The following is a 22,474-nucleotide window of genomic DNA, read 5'->3' on the forward strand; positions in this document are numbered from 1 at the left end:
ACACTGACTGCTTTAGTGGCTCACAAAGAGGCATGATATGAACTAAAGTGGAAACAGAAAGTTTTAATTTATTTCTTGTTTCTTTGGCATTCCTTGAAAGGAATGAAAGAACAGTCTGTTTTTAAAATGCCTCTGAATGCCTCTCTTCAGTTTCTGTCCTCTATCCTGTCAGTGCGACCTGTATGCGAGGGAAAGCAAGGTGGTGCCAGCAGGGAGATTTACTTATTCGCTCCAACCTTCATAATAGCATAACATAATAAGTCCTTCATAATACCCCGGCATATTCTCTGACTTCACATCAACGGTATGACCCCTGGAATTAACTGTGACTTGTCTTTTCCACTTAGAAGCAAACCAAAGTTTGGGTTTTAATGGCGCTACTTACATGCTGAGCTTTTTTAAAAAAAAAAAAAAAAAAATTTTGGTTGTTATTTTAAGGTCGAGTCTGTGAACTTGGCCTGTTCTCCCACAGACTTTGGCTTCGGATAGAAGCAAAGCCCATTACAGCATGGAGGGTTTGGGTGTTTGGGCAGGCTCAACACACAGGTGATGAAGTGTTTGTTTATGGTTATGAGTTTGAACCCAGCACCGCTGATTAGTACTGCAGACTTTACATGTCTCACACAGGAGCAGATAGAAGTAGACTCGTTGCAGGCCTGCTACTTGCTATCTGTATAAATGATGGAAACCTGCAAGGAGCTTAATGCATATAACTAAGTAGAAAATTTGGGGACTCACAGATTGTCCCAGATTTAAGGCACCCTTTTCTGTATGAAGTATAGTGACTAGGTCATCGTTCTAGGAAGGTCAGGGCCCCCTTTAATTCCACATAAAGAGACTTAGATTGATAATTAAGCAGCCCACAGAAAAGCCCCTCTGTGATTTATACCTATAGATTTTCTGTCAGATATGAAATGTTGTGCTTGAAATTGAAGAGGAGGGCCCATTATAAAGCGCTTTACCCTTAACTTTGAGAGGGCTTGTTGTATTTGTTCAGCCATGCTTTTGAGTTTAATAGTTACTGTATGACTGCTGCACTAGTCAGTCAGTTTAACGCTAATCTAAAGGTGGTCGATAATAAACAGTCCTATATCATACCCAGACTATGCGATTAATCATGCAATACAAAGCCCATGTTCTTCTTCTTCTTTGTTTTTTGACTTCTCATCATCAATATGCATGCCACAGTAAGTCACGATTGCAGCCTGAATACGCTGTAAAAATTGGTTACGAAAGCTCCAAACACTGTTTCAAATTATAGCCCCTATTGTCAGAAGGTGTTTTAGTTTCAGCATCGCTGCCAAGTTCAAAGGCCCGTTCTGATAACAAATTCAGACAGAGAAAAATGTCCTCCCTGTGCAGTGTAGGTATCGTGTGATTTGGTGTGCTGGAGGGCATTAGAAAATACATGTCCACTGTTATTAATCAACATGACACGAGGGCAGAAATGACCCCCTGTGCTTTTCATTTGGTTCTAGTCAGAGTAGAGTTTCTGTATGTGAAAACACCATTGTGCTCATATCTGTGTGGTTTTTGTTTGTGTTATTTACACACAAGAGCACGGTGTAATGTGTGGCACATGCATGTGTGATTTTTGTTTTGTTTTGGGGTTTTTTGGCGATGTGCACTTTATAGATTATGCTAGGGCATCGTTATTAATGTATGTGTGTTTGTTTTCCCTCTCTTTTCCAGTCTAGCTGTGCTCAGTACGCAGCAGACAAACGTGATGAGGAGAAACTGTGCGACCACTTAATCCGTGCGGCCAAGTACCGCGACCATGTGACAGCCACGCAGCTCATCCAGAAGATAGTCAACATCCTGACTGACAAACATGGAGCCTGGGGCGGCTCTTCCATAAGGTAAAACAAAAACTGTGGTTGTGTAAAGACTCAAACAGAGCTGTGCTCCGCTTTCAAATAAGATCAGATTAGACGTATTATAAAAATGTTTTTATTTATTTCCCCCCTCCCTCACGCTTATATTCACACAGTATGCTTTAGCTAGTCCATTATTAATCCATTATTTTATTTAGTGTGTGTGTGCGTGAACATGTTTTTTGTCTCATCATTATGTTTTCTTTTTGATAAGCCCGTATAATCGTAAGAATCAAGAAGCAACATTATTACTTTAATTTCATAGAAATGCCTTCAATTGCATCCAGTTGTCGGGCTTGAAAATTATTCAAATCGCCATTATGGTTTTAATCTCATTATCTTTAATCTCAGCCACCAGTACTCATGACTTTGATTAAATTAGATTTGCAAAGGTGAAAATGTCAGCCGCGGGTTGAATGATGCATTGATTCGGGGGGAGAGATGAAAGCCATTTGAACAGCTCAGTTCCCATTAAGAACAGAGGGAACCTTATCCTCTGTGTTTGTTTCGCCAAATAGGCAGCACAGTCCAATGCAGCTATTCCCTAATGATGGCTGTTTGTGCAGGTAGTGTGTAATGGCGAGCTCCAGAGACGGCTGCTGGCTCACGCTTGTTAGGCTGCACTAAGTCTCCAGGGACTCGTCTGGCGAGGGTTAGTTTGCCGTTGGATCAGGAGTCTATCTCTCGCTGCCTTTGTTTTCCTTTTCTATTTGTTTCTGTTTCATATCGGCATCAGGTTATGGTGTATTATTTGTCATATTTTTCCTGCCTTGATCCAATCTCCCTCTCTCCCCTCCTTCCATCGCGCTCTCTCTCTCTTTCTCTCTGTTTGTCTCTATGTGTACTCACACAAGGCTGCGCCATTTAATATGGATATTGTGTTCTACGAGCTCTGGCTAGAAAAGTCCCCCATTACCGCTGCTTTATGCCGCTGTACTATTGATGGTTTTCCTAATGGCTGCCGATGGGCGCAGGGAGCCATTGGCACTGAGCCTTGGAGTGCAGCGCTCTTTTAATAAATCACAATCAGTCTTGTGCCATTACATCAATATTTTTGGTCAATTACTGTGAAGGTCAGGTGGTGCAGCTTCGCACCAGAGCCGATGGTATGTGGGCATAGGAGAAACATCTGGTGCTGCAAATCTCTGAAAAAAAGAAAAAAGGAAACGATGAATGTGGGGAAAAACAAACAAAAAACCCCTTCTGCACACCTGTATACCTGCAGGCTTCCTAATAAAAGATTTTCTTCTTCTTTATTTTTAATTTCATATATACACACAAAGCATGTGGTGCAGCATCATTCCTGATGGTAAATAAGGAAGGGGGGAGGATGGATTCACCCAGTGAAACCCGCAACCTCTTTTCCAGCTGTGAAAATGAAATCCAGGAACACAAAGACAATACGCAGCTATGATTGCGTCCTTTTTGTTGCATGGGTGTTAAAAACTGTAGGCTGCCTGCTCACATGCCATAAAACCGTATTCCCCAAAGTTTCCATTCAATAAAGGGTCTGAAAATGAAAATATTATTTTCTCACAAGCTGATGGGAATTGTTGTTTCCTCACGGCAGGCATCTAATATCTTGTGACACAGTGTGACCTGCCTGAATGCAATTTGTGTCTTAATATCCAGCTTACAGCCGCCCTGGCCTCTGGAGAAAAGAGGTGTTAGGTGATTTTCCTTTTTCCATTCCCCTCTGCTTCTTCTCTGTCTGCAGTTCTGTCTTTCTGTCAGTCTTTCACCACATGTAGTTCCTTGTCCCCTTTTCCCTCACTCTTTGTCCTTTTGCTCTTTCTAGTTTCACACCCACTTCAGTTGTATCACTGAGTGTCCGAGGAGGAATCCTTTCACCAGACAAAGGGTGTCTATCTTTTTTTTATGCCCTTGTCTGTCATCTAGTTTCAAGACACAGACAGATCCACGGTCAGACAGATAGGTTGACTACCTGTTCAACCATGCATTTGTGTCCCAGCACCTTGAGACTCAGGTGTACAACACGTCAGCCTGCTGTCTTTTTAAGAGAGGAAAAAGTAAATGAATAGCTAGCAAGATGATCACAAATGAAACAACTGTCAGATATCCTTCTTTTTTTTCTTTTTTTTGCTCACTCCACTTTTCCCCTCCTTTTCGGAGCTTGGGTCCACCGAGCATCAAGCCTGCTGTGGTGTTTATTTGGGTCAGGAATCATCTTTCATGTATATGACACCTAGACAAAGTCGACAGACAGAGGGGAGATGAGGGCAGATGATGGAGAACGCCAACTCGCGGTCTCTGGGGACAGACACTACTCTCCTCTTTTTCCCCTCTCATACCTTCTCTTTATTGCATTCTAATAGGCTGACTAATGTACCATGGAAATTCACTCTGGATGCTGGAAGCAGGGAAAGTAAAAGGAAGGTGGCTGCAGCTGGAAAAAGATTGTGTGATGTAGAAGAAGTGTGCATACTTTTTTTTTTTAACCAGAGCAGTTGTTTATTGATGTCACCAGTCTCTCTGAGACAAATGCAAACATTATTCAAGTTGCACGTGCAAGCTTGCAATGGTATCCTTTTATTTCCACTTTACTTCAAAAATCCTCACCTACAGCGAGCCCCTCCAGACACACACACACACACACACACACACACACACACACACACACACACACACCTTGAGCACCGACTCCTCTCCCTCTGCTCCTCCTTCCTCATATAAGCAGCTCATTTTCTGCAGCACCGCTGCTCTAATGGACGCCCTTAGGCTAGAGGCTTCCCAGCCAAGGGACATCCATCTTTTGGCATGTCACACTCCCGCCCGGCAAAAAATCTTTGTGATGTGCACTCCAATTTTTCTTCAGTAAATCAAATCTTCCTTCCTTCAGAAAGATGAATGCTTTAGGGTTGGAGTGTTATAGAGAAAATCAATGCCGGCAAAATTGAAACAGTATGCCCCCGTATTGATCGGCCTTGTGAGATCGAAAACCAACAGCTTTGTAACTGTTCCAGTGGACAGTTAGCTGACCTGTAATGGACAAACTATTGATATTAGCATTACTATTTTATCTTGTGCTACGTCATTTCACCAGTGCACTGTTGAGGGGAAAGAGGCCGGAGCTTAACATTCCCAGAAAAGCTTTTTTCCCTCCTTTTTAGGCAGTGATACATCATGACATGAGACGCACAAAATGCCGTGGAGACACTGGCATGCCACTTCAGTTGTTAAATGATTGGATTTATTCCAGTTTTGCTTTGCTTCAGCTGTTATGGTATGGGCAGTAGTATTGTGTCTTATGTTAATGCTGTTTGAGCACAGGCACAGTATTTAGTCGTCCTCCTTCATTCACGACCACAAACCTCTGCTGCTTGTTTTTTTAAATTTAATGAGATCGAACTAGTTTTAGATTGAATTAACTAACTTTCTGAGCACAGATGATGGTCAAAATTTCCTGTAGCCCAATCAAAAATCACCACATGTGATGAATGCTTTTTGTCACGTTGTCAGAATGGAAAACTGAGAAATCAGAATAACCAGTGTTTTTTGTTTGTTTGTTTGTTTGTTTTGGCAGTGTCTACTTGAGAAGCACTGAAATAAGATGCCGAATACAAATCTCTGAATTACAATAAATTCTTATGACACATAGTTACTGTTACTACGGTGAGAACGTTCACGTTCACATTTTATTTATTTGTTTATTTCAGTAAACGACCGCATGAGAAGCTGCGACAGCCAGATTAATCTCCACTCGTACGCTTTCATTCCAGACTTAAATCACAATTATGATACATAATACTGAATGTAATGCATGTGTTAAAGCTGAGGTCTGCACAGTGTCTGCACTGCGTTGCGTGCTCGCTTTATGGACACACTGTACATTAAGGCTGCACTGGTACTGTGGATGCAGGGCTGAAAAAGGAAATGGGACTCTGGCATGTCATTGGAGATTATAACCATAGGAAACAAGAGCATAACAGTTTAGAATACACTGACTCTCGGAAATGCGTGACACGAGAGGGGCAGGAAGACGGGGAGAGAGAGCGAGATGAGGAGAAGGATGAAACAAAGCACTGGAGAGAGAGAGAGAGATCTGTTACAGGAGGATCAAAAGTTTAGATGGAGACAAAGACAAGATGGTGGCATTTCTCTACACCATCCTTCCATCCTTTCACAGAGCCATTTAGATGATCGATTTTGCAAATCTGAATGTTAAATGTTGAGCGAGTACATAGCTGTGTATCTATCAGACACCCCGATTTGCTTTGTGTTTGGATAAAGAATAAACAGATCATTCTTTATTGAGTGATTTTTAAAAACTATTTCCAGTTGGATTACGTTTTGCAATCCAAATTTATTATTAAATCCAAAGCCAAAACGGGTTGGCTTTAACATTTCATTTAAAATGGGATAAGCCCTAAAATACGACTGCGTTGATTTATATAGGGAAAAACCGTTTCCTTGTGTAGAATTAGCTACTAATTTTTAACTGCTATTGGCCTTTTGGTTTGCTTATAAATACTCGGGAGTCTAAACACAAACATGACCCAATGTACTGAGCTTTGGCAGCTGTAGCGGTGCGTAGCTTCCATGTCGTCTGAGGCAGAGACAGTTGTTTCCTTTAGTCCAGGTCCTGACTCCTTCAAAACCAATTAGTTGGGGCTCGAGTTGTGATCATCCATCTGCCTTCATACAGCCATAAACATATAGCATAAACATACTACGCGAAGCAATACAAGGCTGCCTTCAGCTATGTTCATCTCTGTAAACGAGACGCTCTGTAGCGCACAGACGGTCTCCAGCACCCAAGTCCTTAAACGGGTTTAACATAAAAACCTCCAATTCATTAATCACTGACTGCGACGTGCGTCTGGCACTTGGACAAAAAGGATGTTCCTTAAATCTCTGGGGAAGCTGTTCAAGTTTGACAGACATGCGTTCCATCAGTTACATAAAATAACGTGCCACGAAGGCCCTACCATGCAGTCTGGCTCATAGATATGAATTAGAATATAGCCTTAATGATAACATTTACCTCTACTGTATATACACTACAGTGGCTGGGCCTGTAAGGAATAGTAACAACATGTCATGGTGAAACATATTAACAGCTGATGATGTCCATATGTTACCATGGTTAAGTGAGGCGGTATAGACCGAGGCTCAAAAAACTACACTTAGATCACTTAAAATGACAACAATAGGATATTGGTTAGGTCGAAATGGGTATTTTTAATCATTATCATTTAAATTATTTTTATTATTATTGTTTTATTTATTTTTTTAAAAATGTAGTGTAGCGGTTACACATCATGTCTGAGCTGGCCGCATACTGTATATGCACCTATGACACAGCTTTCCTTAGCATGTCATTTAATGTGCAGGTGAGAGAGAATAAGAGGTACACCTGTACACACCAATTGACTTTGCACCTCACTTGAAGTTGTGTGTGGGTAATACAATCGCAGTGCAGCCCATGAATGCTAAAAAAAAAAAAGCAATAAACATGTCCTATCACAAATGGCTAACTTAGAAAAAAAATATTAACACTGTTTCTATCCAGTTGGCTACATAATAAAAGGCAGGCTGCAAGTTCAAACTTCAAGGCATTTCCAGCAGTGGGACGCATCACCAGAGGCATTTCTGCTACAGGCTGTATGTAAAAGATGGAAGTAGCCATTGTGGTGTCACGTGTTGGTTTGCAAAGCCTGAATCGGAGCCTTTTCACAGTTTTCTTCCTTTTATTTTGAAACTAATGTGAAGAATTTGGGGGAAGATCTTGCTCGCCACATCCAGGATCCATATAGGATATCAGCTTTTCAGTCACACAGTAAAGCATGCTTTATCTGTGGTTCAACTCAAATGGGGATCAGGTATTTATTTAAACAATGAACATCACTTTTTTTCCAGTGACGCTTTAAAGCTAAGTAATATTTACTGCTTGAATCTAGCTTTTGAACTCTCCCCTTGCTAGCCATGAAAAAGTATTCACGTTTAAGGCACTTCCATATTTATTTCACTTTTCAGACCCATCTTTTATATACAGTTTATCAGCGCAGCATTGCTGCTTCTCTGCCTGCTACAGTCACCCACTCTGGTCGCATCATAAGATCAGACTGCTCGAGGCAAGGTAATTAGCATGCTAACTTTAGTAGCTATTTCTGCAATAAAATACACAGACATCAGACACAATGTCATGCTCTAATTTCATCACTTTATCACTTTATCTTCAAGTCCTTGCTTTTCTCTAACTTCCCGGTATCTTAGAAATGTTCGGGACTGCCAGTTGGAAGTATGACAGAAGGTCACGATACCAGAAAGAACAATTACACCACCCCTAGCTTCCTGCCTCGCTGCTCACAGCCAGGCAGGATTCAGTAGCAACTATCAGATTTATGAGTTTCATATACCTTAAGAAAGTATATGGCCTTGGTGGAGCAAGGTCACGATAAAAGGGTGCTGATCAATATCTGAATGAAAAGCCATTTGGGAAGTTTTTAGGGCTTTTCCCCTCCTTTCTCCCTGGATGCAATATCTGCAGAGTATCGATTGTTCCGGGGCCAGTAGTTAGTCAAAGGCTATCTCCTTTGACTAACCCCTTTGCAGCGTGTCAGCCCCCCTTCTTCCTCTTGATAGATTGGTATGCTTCCAGCCACTGTAATTACACCATGGGACCAGCAGGTCATTTATTTTGCTACTTTCAACATTCCCCCCCCCCAATCCAAAAAAAATTGCCTTTATCTTTAGAATCCAGCACTTTGTCGTGCAGCTATAGGAGAAGAAAACGACACATAAAACAACAAGGTTCCCTCCTATAGAAAGGGTAGTATTGTGAAGACGAAGGATTGCCTTTACTTGTAGATTTACTTCACAGCCCCTGTGTCTGAGTTCAAGTTCAATCCGGATAAGTTTGACGGGTAAGCTCGGCGACGTTTAGAGTTAATTCTAGTTATTAATGCTGATACTAATATTAATGGGCTGAATTTTTAAAACAGTGGTTAAAAAATAAAAACAAGACTCTAACCGTATCTTCAGGGACTTCTTATTACTGAAGCATATTCAGGCTCAAACACTTCAGTCCACTTTGATAAACCTGTATAATCTAATTTAAAACTGTAATTCTTCCATAAATTGTTATTTTGCAATATGATAAAAATGATAAAATATGTATTTGTAAAGGGTAAATTTATGTGTGCACGTGCTGATGTTAATTGCATTTTTTTTCCTTCTCCAAATCGAGATAACTAACAGGGTCATTATAGTTACTGCTGCACTTGACACACACATGCACACACTCTGGATTATCAGTGGTGTAATGCACGCAGCCATATGATGGAGAGAGGGGAGGAGGTGCTCGTGAATAGGCGACAGCCCTACATGAGGTTGTCGAGTGTTGTAGTGGTTCTTTGGGGCACTGAAGGAAAAAGCATAATAGACCTACTGTCTACATAGAGTGGAAAAGAGAGGAGAACATTTGCTACTAAGTTTCCCAAAAGATTGTTTGTAATTTGGTGTAATTTAAACGTAATAAACTGATGTATTATTTTAGAATTTTCCTTTTTTGTCCCGTAGAATTTGAAATCACCTGCCTTGTTTTGTTGCTTTAAAAGGAAAAGTTTTAAAACTGATATTTCACAAATGTCCTCTGCTTTTTATTTTAATGTCAGGCTCCTGAGTTAGTTTTGTCGTTCAAGGTGCGAGGTTAAACATGACCCCAAGTTTGTGTTATGAATGGGGACCTTCAGACTCCTTTGGGGGGGGAAAGCCCTTTTCCTCAGACTTCCTATCTCAGCTGACCTTGAGCTTCTCCCCTATGTTTTTCTTTGGGGGAGCGGGTGTTAGAAATGTGGGTACGTGTTCAGATTTGTCACAGCATTCAAGATCAGCTCTGAAAGCTAGAGGTCAGAAGATTATTACAATGGGACAGTAATGGCAGAATTATGCAACTCCGGTCCAGTGGATGCCCTCATTACCTAGCAGTACTGATGATAAATGGCCTTAAATGCATGTTGTCAAAATGGCAGGAAAAATGTGACTCTTCATCAAAAATACAGATGGTACCACTTCATTGCTGTCACAGTGGAAGTCTGCGGATGCTATTTAGTATGTATTTGATATTTAGATGATACTTATCAGCAAAAAAAAAGGAGCTGAAGCTGGGAGCAGAAGCTGGACGGGTTTCCTTTAAATGTTTTCACAGCACGGTAAACGATCCTGTCTTTGGTCAATATTTACCGCTTTACTAATCCAGCACTTTTCCTTTTACGTCCCATGAAATCTGATATAATTAGTGTGTAATCATCTAGCCTTTGTTGGTGAATTTACTCTGAGTGTAATTGCTGCTAATTGGAAGCCTCACAGTAAGCTGATGGTAATTAGGGCTTGATTTGCATTATTTCATTTGGCTGCACTGCATTGTGGGGAGTCTGCAGCCTTTTGCCATCCACCCATGGGAGTGCTTTGATCCTCACAAGCTGGTGATGTTGCAGAGATGCAATATCATGCTCTCTTTTATCAGATCACTTTTTGAAAGCTCTTGGATGAATTGGAGTTAATTGGAAGGAGTGGTAGCGGCTTACGTTGTGCCAGTAATGAGAGCTTGAGCGCTCTGGTGTGCTAGGGAGTGAACCCTAGGGTGATAAAAGCAAAGCAAGTGAACATACAGGGACTTTTCATAGATGTTAGGTAAGGAATTCACCCACATTGAAGGCTTTTACCTCTTTTTTTTCCCTCTCTAAACATATTAATATTCTTTAATTAGATACGTTTTAATAATTTTCTCATTACGGCCCTCGTGTAATGTTGGGTTAAGCTTATATTAAAAAAAGACAAATTAAATGACTTTATACTGTGATTAATAGTAAGGATAGGCAAGATTACATGTGCACTGTCATTTAAGGGGATGAGATGGAAATGTCGTCGTGTCTGTGACCCTGGTATCACCTCTGGTGAATCTGGTAAACAACATTAGCAGAGGTAAATTAACATCCACATATGTAGATGGTGTCCTGTACACCTCATTGTAGCGGGAAGGATAGGCATTGATGCACATGTAGAAAATCACTCCGGCAAGACTTAATCATGCCAAACAATTTCAGCGGGAAGGTATTTGGCCCTGTTTCATTTTAATTTGAGTCTGGAGAGCCCGTCGAGGCGATCGCTGCCACCGTTTGACAAAGAGCCAGTCCTCCAGCAACCAGTCCTCAACATGACAAATCCTCAATCTTCTTCGCTCTCTCCCGTTTCTTCTAAACACATGGTTTATGCAAATCAAAGCAAAATGATCTTGGGGATAGCAGCAATGTTTGAGCAATTTGAGGGCTGCCAATAGGAACTGGCATTAATATAAAATAAGCAAGGGAGGAAAATCTCCGGTGCATATGCAGGTCTCATTGACTGTATCCAAATGAATTTAGCAGAAAGGTTATGAATGACTGTTTGTGGCAAAGTGCAGTCGCTTGTGGTGATATATGAAAGTAGATTCACTCTGCGTGTCACGCACGCTGTGGTAAAGGTCATTTTATCATTTACATACCGTTTTTAATAGAAACCTGTGCGAACCTAGATTTCTCCTGCCTCTTTATTCATGTTCACCCCTAAAATGTAGAAAATGCTAAAATCAAGCAAAACATAATAGCGTCAGGAAGGCAGTTGGATGATTATTATTTATTTTTTTTGTATTTTCATATTTTAAAATAAAATAAAAAACAACAACAAAAACTGAAAATAGCAGCCCAAAAAAGCCCCAAAATAGTCCTCATTTCTCCTTGTCTTTAAATCCTGAATGCTGGCACAGAGCTAACTGTACTATCAGACTTTAAGGACTCGCAGACAGAATCTATTAACATGTTTAAATGCCACATTTATTAATAGTAAATAGGTACTTAGAAACCCAGAAATATCAGTAGTTTATGATTATTAATAGAGAGGGCATTATTCAAAATCTAAATCTTTATTTTGATTTTGGTACAATAAAATCATGTGTGTGTGTGTGTTACTGTATGTTGCCTAATTAAACTCTGCCTACTCACTAAGGGGATTATGGGTTAGTGAAGCATGCATGTGTAATAGTCAATAAAACAAAGTAAACAAAAGATATCCAGACTTAAAGGGTTAAGTTATGTATAAAAAGGGAAAAAAACACTTTGTATTTGGTTGAAATCACAATATTTGAGCTGGGAATAAGTGTTATAGACCTTTTATGGACAAATTCTTTCAAAACATGTTTAAATATTGTAATTTCACTCAACAGCCATCATATCGAGATCCTTAAATAACTTTGATTCTTGATTTTTATTTGGGTAGACGCCACTTGTGTGTGTATACATGGGAACAGTTAATAGTAGAAGAGGTAATATAATTCACTTAGCCCTCCACTTTTCTAAACTTCCCCCCCACAAATAAGCATTTCATTAATCCTGATGCAACCTCTTCATACTGACTGAATACGTCTCACAATTAAAGCATTTATTTATTATGTCACCTAACCGTGCCAGATCTACTTGGACTCGTCCTTTGTTTTGATGTAAATGGAGAATTTAGTAGCACAACTGAAATCTTAAAGAGCCCAACTAGTAAAATATTTCCTCGCAGTGGCGTTGATGGTTTGTGTTGAGTTGATTAAATTGGAGGGGTAGCTGTTCTGTTTACAGATTAGAGAGAAAAATCGGGGCTACACAAAAGGAGAAACTTGCACTCCATTTGTTCTGTGTGTTGGTAAACTTCCATCCAAAGATGTTTTTAAAAAAAGGAAAAAAGAAAGAAAAGAAGGTAAATAGAATTTACAGCCTCGCATAAAATTCTTGTGCAGTAGCCAATGTGGTCCACATTAGAAAAGCTTAGCATGGCTCAACGTTTCCTCCATAACGCACAAACACACAGCCCCATGTACGGCTTGAAAGCACTGGTGTATACAGCATGAAAGTACTGCTCATACTTGAAATCATGCACGCAGACGGCCTCTGATTCTCCCCCACTTTGATCAGCTGCTGGTGCTCACTTCCGGCTTAACGAGCGGGCCTTCCAGACACCTTTTTATGACCGAACTAATTACTAATTACACAAGTGGTTGGCGCGAGCCACAGCACAACGTGGGCCCTTTTGTTATTTTAATTGTTGTTATTTTGAAGAATGGTGCTTCAGTAAATTCTGCCAAGGATACCAGAGGAGGATGGATGAGCCCTGAATAATTTATTATCTTTGTGGAAACACACTCAGCTTGTGTTGGGGGGGGGATTGCATAGTGCTGTACATCTCCATTCTTGTTATAGCGGCGCTCGTATTGGGGATTGATGACGAGGTATCTTTCATCGTACGTCCACCTCTTCTAGCAGCCTATCATTAGGGCTTCCACTGTCGCCTCTGCCCTGGATGAATATGAGTGGCAAACGCAGTCCGCTCCATGCTGTAACTAATTACTCCAGGCAATGGTTCCCCCTCCTGATGGATTAATGTGTATTGTGTGAACTGGACAGATCCCCACCTTCCATGAGATGAGAGACGAGCCCATCCCGATTCAGAGGCGCTTGCACAACCTTGATAATTATTTCCATAGATGAATGAAATTGCAGGCGGGATGATGAAGTGGCCATTTGCGTGCGGGGGCTATCACATGCAAACATAGAGCACAGGCTTTGTCACCACTGAGAAATCTGGTCCTGCACAGATCTCTGTCCCCAGCGTCGGTCTAGCTTGCATTCAGCACACACACGCTCGCTTTCAATTCACAGCTCTGAATATACAACATCAATATTCATTTTCTCCAGTTTTTGGTTTCATGGCTAAACATTTTCATGCATTATTTCTATCTACTCTACTATAAATATATGCCGAACAGCTGCCACTGTCCACTTGTCAGCCGTTTGAGACTGATTTTTTTCCTCCCCTTTTTAAAAAAAATCTAGATAAATCAAATAATCAGTGGTTTTCATTAGCTAGGGCGTGCAGGGTTTTAAAGGACCTGCTTGGAAATTGTATTTATTTTCTTGCGTATAGCTCTTTTCCCTTTTAGAGGCCCCTGTGTGATCATTGGTGTTGGACTGAAGATTTGTGAGGAGCTCCCGGCCGGAGCGGCGTTCAGTAGTAGATCGCATAAAGCATGCTGGGGTTCTCCCGTCGTAGCCAATGCCACTGAAACCATAAACCGTGTCTTCCTACAACTTTAACCTTCGCACAATTCACTTCAGCCTCTTATGAGCAAAAGTTTTTTATAAATTTTTACTTCGTAATGTTTAAGGATTGCTTTTTGTCATCACTGATGACTTAAAGTAGACTTGGTTTTACTGGCTTCTAGGATCAACATAGTCAAAGATGTAACATGTAAATGTAATGAGAGCAGATGGATTCTGCTGATTAATAAGACGTATTTTTCACACACCAGAGAAAACATTTACATTACCTCACTAACGGCGAAGCAGCTCTCTAAACTCAGTTCAGTGACATCAGCGTAATGCCAGATGAGAATTTCTATACTTCCTAATTTTTCCCCTTTGAAACATTTAGTTCAAGAAAAAGGACTATTTGACTTGAGTCAGTTAGGCTTTAGTTTCACTAAATAGCCAACAACATGTTATTTTTTCCTCCAGTCTGAGTTTTTCATCATTACATTTAAACAGTTACAGTTTTTCTTGCTGCCTAGTTACCAAAGGAACTGATTTCCTAATAAAAAGAAGAGAAATAAAAGCACCTAAACAGAACAAAACGACTGCTGCGACGCTTTGTTGTGCCTTCAGTCTCTTGATTTTACTAATATTTTAAATAATAAAAATAGAAGTTCTTATATAGCCTGCGTCACAGTCCTCATTAAAAGTTAACACTTTCCTTTCCTTGAGAGCAGAATAATTACTGATCAGTTCTGGTAAAGGATGATGTACTTCGGGGACAAATATTGAACTCATAGACATTGATTAATATTGGTAATGCTAACCATCCTAGTTTTTGTAATGGCCTTTCCGTATCATGCTAGCTATAACTCTGACAAGAGGTGTCCTGCTGGGCTTGGGATGAGCCTGGAATGAAAGTGCGTGCCACAACAGTGTGTGCAAAATGATCGCACTGTCGTTTACTCTTTGAACTGTGATGGCGCACACTTACTCAGCTCCTCTTCCCAAAGAGCGAATCAAAAGAGGGGGATAAAACTAAAAAAAGAGAGCACCTTTGCTTCTGGGATGGAGAGCCTCATTGTCAGGGGCAGGGATACAATAATGTGGGATTTCAGCTTGTGTGTAAGTGAATGTTTTTAAAGACAAATTCTAAGAGTTTGGTGGGGGGGAGCCCTCCAAACACAATGCTGGCTTTATGTATGCTTGCTCGGACCAAGTGCTAATGCTGGGTTGCTATACCATGCTGGCTGGTAATTGCTAACACATGTGCTACCTCTGTCTCGTTGCAGCAGGCCGAGGGACTTCTGGCGCCTAGACTACTGGGAGGACGATTTAAGACGGCGACGTCGTTGCGTCAGGAACCCCTTTGGATCCAGTCACTCAGAAGCTACGCTCAAAGCTGTGGCTGAACATGGTCAGTCTCATCCACCAGGTTTTTGTGCCCCCCCCCACTCCCCCGCCTGTTCATAGCACAGCCTTTCTTACTCATTTGGTGGTAGCACCAGCTACAAGGCAATAAAAATTAGTCCTCACACTGCAATAAACGATTTATTGTACCACAAAACGGAGGAGAAGAAAAACACCCACATTTGAATTTCACACACAGGTAATTTCATACACAGCCACCCATTATGCAAAACCGAACTACCGCCTTCGTATTGGCTTGCTTTATTCAGAACATGTTTAACTGAGATGTTGTGGATAACATGACGTATTGAATTTTATTTATTCTTTTTTTTTCTTGGCTGCATAACAGTGGCTGATATAAGTGGTAAGTAACATTCACTCAGCCTCATATTTTCTTTTTTTCACCTTTCGAATGAAGGATCACTGTCGGATTTGAACTTTTCATTTCAGGAAGATTTTTAGAGTTGAAATTAAATGTATATAATTTTTCATATTAATCAAACCATCCATTAGGTCCTTGTTTGTTTTGGTGTTTGTTTTTTTTGCTAGCCTTAAAAGAAGCCACACCCATTAAGATAGAAGTGTTTGATCACAGGATGAAGGTGATCGGTCAGAACAACTTTGTGTCCAATCACTCAACCCACTAAAGGAGAACACAGACCCCAGCAATGCCAGCAAAACCCCCCCAAACATGATAGAACTCCTGTGCTAAGACTTTGGCTTTTGCTATTAATTTGTCACTAATATGTGTAAGTCATGTCTAATATTATTTAACAGTAAACATTGTGCCGGTCCTTCAAGTTTATTAGAATGCTAGCAAAAACGCAAATTGGAGTTGAAGAAAGGCCTCAGTTACTGATAATTTTACATGGTCTGGGATAATCAGTTCTGACAGTGAACACCAACAACACTGACTTCTTTTTTCCTTTACCACTATAATGTAGACCCCCCCCCCCCCCCCCCCCCCCCCCCCCATCTTTGTCTGATTACAAGATTAGTTATCAGCTAACAGCAGAGTCTAAGTCACACATTCCTGCAGGAAAAAGTGCATATAATCCTTCATTTTTTGCAAGTATCCAGCTCATCCCTGGCGTTTACATCAAGATTAACCAGCACAATCAATTGCCTTCTCCTAAAAAAAATAAAATAAAAGAATAGAAAGATGGACATTTCCGAGCCAAAAATGTCCTCGGTGTGTCACCTGCAAAACTACCCTTTAAATGCGTTATCATTCTTAAAGACAAATGGCAGGTGTGACAGGATTCAATAAGAATACGATCTAAAAGCAATAAATGTTTGGGAACCCCGGATCCTGGGAGACCTCTGCTCTGCAGTAATGGCTGCAGTGTGGAGGCAGCTGGGGAACGAGGCCAGAGTCCAGCTGGTTGCTGTTCCTCTGCAGCAATGCTCCAAATTTTTACTTTCTGTTTGAATTCCTCAGTGTTTTCCCTTCAGCTAAGTAACGGCAGAGAACAGACATACTCATGCTCTATCGTTGCCTTTTTAAAAAACATTTTTTAGTAGAGGAAAAGACATTCACATGGAAGGAGTTCCTTATGTTTTGGTTATTCAGGTATTCGGTCTGGTATTCTGCTATATCTAAAATAATTTCAGCTCATGTGCTCTATACATCCATCACTGGTGGAAGAAGACAAATTCCTGCAAACAATATTTAGTTTCAAAGTCAAGCCTGTGTAAAAATAGCCAGAGGCCAGTTTTGGAAAGACTGCGCTGCCTCCTGAGAGTATACTACCTGGATAAACTATGGGAATATATCATTAAAATAACTCTTTGACAGTGAAGCCTGACGGCATACATTTTCTGATGTAACCTTTTGTCTTGTTTTAGTCGACCCGACATTTGTTACGGAAGTGCAGCTCGGGATGAGAACGCAGGGCTGAGTTTTCAAACAGAGCACAAAGGTCATATCTGGCTGTAATTATATTCATCAGATGCAGAAGGGAAAATGCAGTCTCGCTCCCTAAGAAAATATTTAGCATAAGATCAAGCCTGAATTTACCCTCATTTGCTAGCTACCTGTGGCAGTGCTTTTCACATCTCTCACATAATCAGAAAATTGGAAGCAACGAGGGGGAAAAATGCAGTTTTTACTTGTTGATATATTCTAAAAGCATTTTATTTTCCATTAATCATGCTTTGCTCTTAAGATTGGGGAAATATGTGCAAAAAAAAAAAAAAAAAAAAAGCATTTCTGTGTTAAAGATATAGACAACTGTTATCATTCATACAGTGCCAAGATGATTTCCACAGGAGAGTGTGTGGCTGCCAGTAGGGCTTGAGTAGGCTGTTATGTATTTACAGCTGGAAAGAACCATCTTTTCTAGGGATTGATTTGGTCTGGTCCCGGGCCCGTGTACCAGAGGTGGCAGAGTAAATACCTGAAGACTAATGTCTCTGTTCTGGTAATCAATACTCGCCTCATGACCACACTCCTGGCTACGCTCCCGTTAAAAACAAATTTGTTAATTCTGACAATTTAATTGCCGCGACCATGCATGCCTTGTGTTGTATAAGCAGGTAGTTGAACCTCTCAGCGAGGGAAAAGGGGTCCTGGAAAGAGTGTAACCAGTTGGGATTTATGTACATTTCTGCTCCCTGCGTGATGAGTGATGAGGTTGAAGTGCCGTGGATTTTTTTCTTAATGTGGCACTCCCGCTCCACGCATAGCTTGTAATCACGGCATAATTTAAAAGCATTACAGTGATTAACAAGATGGTAAAAGCCGTGATGTTAAAGCTAAAGTTGTGTTATTTTAATTCCTTTTCTTTTCCTTTTTTTTTTTTTTTTTTTAATTCCCTTTTCTTTTTTTTCTTTTTCTTAAAGTTCTTAAAAAAAGAAAAAGTGTGTGTGTGTGTGTGGGGGGGGTGGAGAAGTTGTTTCATAAGTATTAGAACAGTTGTAGTTCATTTTAGTTAATTTCATATTGTTGTCACACTCTCACTCACTCACACACACACACACACACACACACACACACACACACACACACACACACACACACACACACACACACACACACACACGTCATATTCAAAAAAGAGAAAAAGTTACCTACTTTAAGAACAGGAAGGCTGGGAGGCTGGCACACAGCTTGTCACTTATGTCCACTTTTATGTATCTGGTGATAAGTGATGTAACTTTAGCCAAAATAGCTCCTAATGGACTCACACACACCCACAATATGCTGAGTTGTCATTATTTGTGTTGCATGTACTTCAGCGAATAGACTAAAGAGCTATTTATAAGCTGTTTGAGGTTTTCATGGCTTGATACTGTGCGCTAGTGCCGTCTTAATATGAGGGGGAGGATAATTGCTGAGCATGCAATGCATAGAAGTTCAAATACATTTCTGTTTTTAAGCTCCTCTGACAAGTCCCCTGTCCACTTGCTTGGTGCGAATACAATGGCATGTGGTACGTATTAGGGGAGCTGGTAGTAATTTCAGTGCTGCTAACTAAAGAATCCTCCAGGGAGGCTTAATTACAGGAAGGCCATTCTAAATATCAGTGAGCTGCATATTTTCCATGACAAGAGATTTTTTAGCCGCGCTCGTCTAGCGGTTTCAAAGTGTACGGCTACACGGCACGGCTGTGCATTTTTAGGAAGTGCAATTGATCTCCACCGCAATCCCAGGTGGTGATGACAAAAAATCCCCTGGATATGCGTTCAGCGACTCGCCGGACTGAACGTGGTTACTTGCAGCTGAGTGCTGGATTAGAACACAAAGTCGTGCACAGAAGCAGTGAAAGCACTCTCTGTATTGCCAGCTATGTTTACAAATGTAGAAGACTTGCCAGCCAGTCTTTGTGTTGTGAACTTGCGTCTGTGGATCTTTACCATGCACCGCTGGGGAAGTACGGGGCTCTGTAAATGTTTGCAGATTTGCAGATTTTTTTGTCTTTTTAAATAATGTATTTGGAATCTCAAGTTGTGTCGGCTAAAATCAAAACGGGAAGTGTGTGACCATCATTTTGTTTAAATGTGTCTGAAAAGCCTGAGTGTGAAGTTGTGTTTGTTATGCTTCATGGTAAATGGGGGAAAAATCCAGTTAGGGTTGTGTTTGCATTTGGGTTTTGTCTCGTGTTGTTCGTAGCTGTGACTGTCTGAAAATGCAGTGCACGTGAGCGCTGCACTGAACCGCTGCATCGAGGTAAAGACTCAAATGCAAATAGTTGCATTAGGGTAAACACACCATATGCTCACTTCAGTGAAAAAAAGCAAAAAACATAACATCCAGATCATATTAAAAAACTTGCCTTATCTTACTAAAAGGCCTCAGATTGTTCTTCATTTTGTAAAACATAAATTAATTATGTTCTGAAAATGAAATATAAGATTTTACTTGGAGTTGAATCTTGAAGAAGACTGTTGACAATTGATTTTAATTGATTTTAACAAAGAAACAAACACTTTTATTTTCACTGTGTGATAATGGATACAAATAACTAGTCCACTGTTATTTTTACTGTGTGTAAGGGGATTGCTTATAAGAGCTGTTTTTTCTTTTCTTTTCTTTTTTAAAAATGTGCATCAATTTCTTTCTTTCTTTTTTTTTTTTTTAATCGACTTGATGTGAAAGCTTTTGTGTCCTTAAACTCTCATAAAATAAAGTCGGATGCATTCGTGTCGTGTCAATCTACAGTATGAAATACAACCTTGACTTTTATGCTGTAATTACTTCAAATGCAAAATAAGATGGCTCTTTCCCCCTCCTGCTTCCCACTCTAGCATCCGAGGACGATATTCTCAAAGGCAAGCAGTCCATCGGGAGCCAGGCTCTGGGAAATCAAAACTCAGAGAGCGAGGCATCCCTCGACGGAGATGATGACACTCTGTCGTCACTAGAGGACAAGGACCTGGAGAACGTCACAGGTAAAGAAGCAGCTCGTGTTCGCCACCTCCCATATCTGCTCCTCGGTCATTCCCCCACCTCCCTGCTTGTGTTTGTGTCTGTGTTGTAATTTTCCCCCCTGCAGTTCAGACCAAATAAAGAAATGGCGGCACTGTAGTTTGAGTTTTTGCTACATGTGCAACTCTGATTCACTGCATTGAATACGAGGAATCTATACACGAAACAAATCCAAACAGTGTCTTCCTTATCTTCCAAAGCAGGCTGTGATTTTCCAATATGACCTTGGTGTTTTATTATATTGCTGTGCTTCTTTTTACATTCATACTTGAGTAATTTGTGTGTACAGCTCCTTTATAAACAAAGGAAAACCAGCTTTTTAATGAGCATACATCACTTTCTCATAGCACACTGGAGTGCTAGTGCCACCATGGCATCTTAACTTTCCTGCCTCTGCCAATGGAGGTCTGCTTTACAAACATACTGTACACACACAGGCACACACACCGGCCCAAGCAGCAACTCTAAACATTTTTTTATCTGGCAGTAGCAGCTTACCCCAGGATAGCTCTTTTCAAATGAGGTATTATCTGATTGAAGGAGGGTAGTTTTTCCTTTTGATAAAACTTCAAATTCCCTCCATGTGAGCCTGGTCAGCTATTGCAGCTGCAGAATGAAAATGAGATTCCAGTTCACGATGTTGCCCCACCTCCTTTTTTTTAATGTCTGTTATTTAAATAATCTTCATTTAATAGGCCTATTGCCGTGTAATCCGCATATTATGCGCAGCGACAGCGCTCAGCAGACTAAGCTGCAGTAATTGGGCTTAGAGTGCTATAAAAATAATGCATCTGGATGACAATGGGATTAAACACTGAATCCTGTCTAATCGTGTGATTTATCCCGCGAGAAGTGCGTAGAAGTTGTCGGGAGAGGTTTAGCTGTGCTCTTAAGCAGCTGTCTGCTCCAGGTGTAATTGAATGTCTTTGAGTGAACGGAACAAAAAATGTTATTTCAACCCACGGATAACATGTCAGTACTCACGGGGTTCACGACAGGCAAAGGGATGACTATATACATATCTGTTTATTCCATCCGTGTGCGAGAGCGCGAGGGTGCTCGGGGAAATCAAGCCCGCAGCTCCGCGGCGCACATCTGCAAATACAATGGCTCATATGCGCAGAGCCGGGCAGAGCTTCCACCCACAGCTCCCCTGAGCCAGGCTCTCATTGTCATACTGGCATAAATTAAGATTGATGAGAGATGAAATACAGCTTCTCCCAGAAGCCACCGATCAATGGATCCTGATGAACAGTCAGTTTTGACAGTTGTGACGCAAAGTAGTATTTTAATCAGTCATTTTTTTGAGTGTTTTCGGCTTTTTTTTTTTGCCCCACACCGTTTTATTACATAAAGTAAAAACACGTGTTGGTGAACTTCTATTGTTTCGTGTGTGTTGGTTTTGTCTTAAATTTGCCAATAAAACGCTGATTATTTTAAACAACCGAAGCATTTTGTTTTTTAAAAACATGGCAGCTTTATTGTAAAAGTAATACCGTGGAAGTTGGTTACTGCGCGATTGTGCGTCAGCTTTAAAAGTGGTCAGACGTTAACGTTATCTTTACCGTTTACCATGATTAACTTTCACGAATTAACCAGATCCCTGGTTTGTTTTAACTTTTCCATCAGGTTGGATTCTTTTGATTTTCCTTTTTACAGCTTCGCATTAGCGCTCAGTGGTCCCCCAGTTTGACGTTCTCGTTTTGTGACCGGCCTGTGTCTCTGTCCGTCCTCCAGGCCCAGTAAACATGAGCACCAGCGCTCAGCTCGTGGCTCCGGCTGTGGTGGTAAAAGGCACCCTGTCCATCACCGCCTCCGAGCTCTACTTCGAGGTGGATGAAGAGGAGCCCAGCTTCAAGAGCATCGATCCAAAGGTAAGGGACTCAAGCTCCATTGACCATGTTTCTCACGGTCACTTACAGAAGATATGCTTGGATTTCCGATAGGCCCTGCTGGCATCTAAATGTCACACAGAAGCTTGTGTGTTTTTATGTCCGCTTTGTTTTAAAATTAATAAAATATTTTTTTTAGTTCATTTGTAAGCTTTTCTAAACATTTGCTAAAGAGGAGACGCGGTTGAAGTTACCATAAGGTTGGATTCCAACTGCGTCTGTGTTTTATTTTCTCTTTACAGTGGTTTCTGGATTCTATGAAACTCATTTTATTTTCCCATGAAAGTTTTTTAAGTTTAA

General features: G+C 40.7%; 1 protein-coding gene across 1 annotated transcript in view; it reads left to right on the forward strand.

Annotated features, from left to right (window-relative positions):
- lrba (LPS-responsive vesicle trafficking, beach and anchor containing) overlaps positions 1–22,474 on the forward strand; it is a 176,218-nt gene that overhangs the window by 87,620 nt on the left and 66,124 nt on the right. The window contains exons 36-40 of the mRNA XM_085356880.1: positions 1,693–1,859; positions 15,235–15,359; positions 15,702–15,716; positions 20,102–20,245; positions 22,020–22,156. Of these exons, the coding sequence (XP_085213006.1) occupies positions 1,693–1,859; positions 15,235–15,359; positions 15,702–15,716; positions 20,102–20,245; positions 22,020–22,156 (588 nt within the window). The remainder of the gene's footprint in view (positions 1–1,692; positions 1,860–15,234; positions 15,360–15,701; positions 15,717–20,101; positions 20,246–22,019; positions 22,157–22,474) is intronic.

Source organism: Diplotaxodon limnothrissa, linkage group LG6 (assembly GCF_057381915.1).
Source record: "Diplotaxodon limnothrissa isolate DT_005_m linkage group LG6, D_limnothrissa_male_GT1.1, whole genome shotgun sequence".
In the NCBI taxonomy this organism is placed as follows: domain Eukaryota; kingdom Metazoa; phylum Chordata; class Actinopteri; order Cichliformes; family Cichlidae; genus Diplotaxodon; species Diplotaxodon limnothrissa.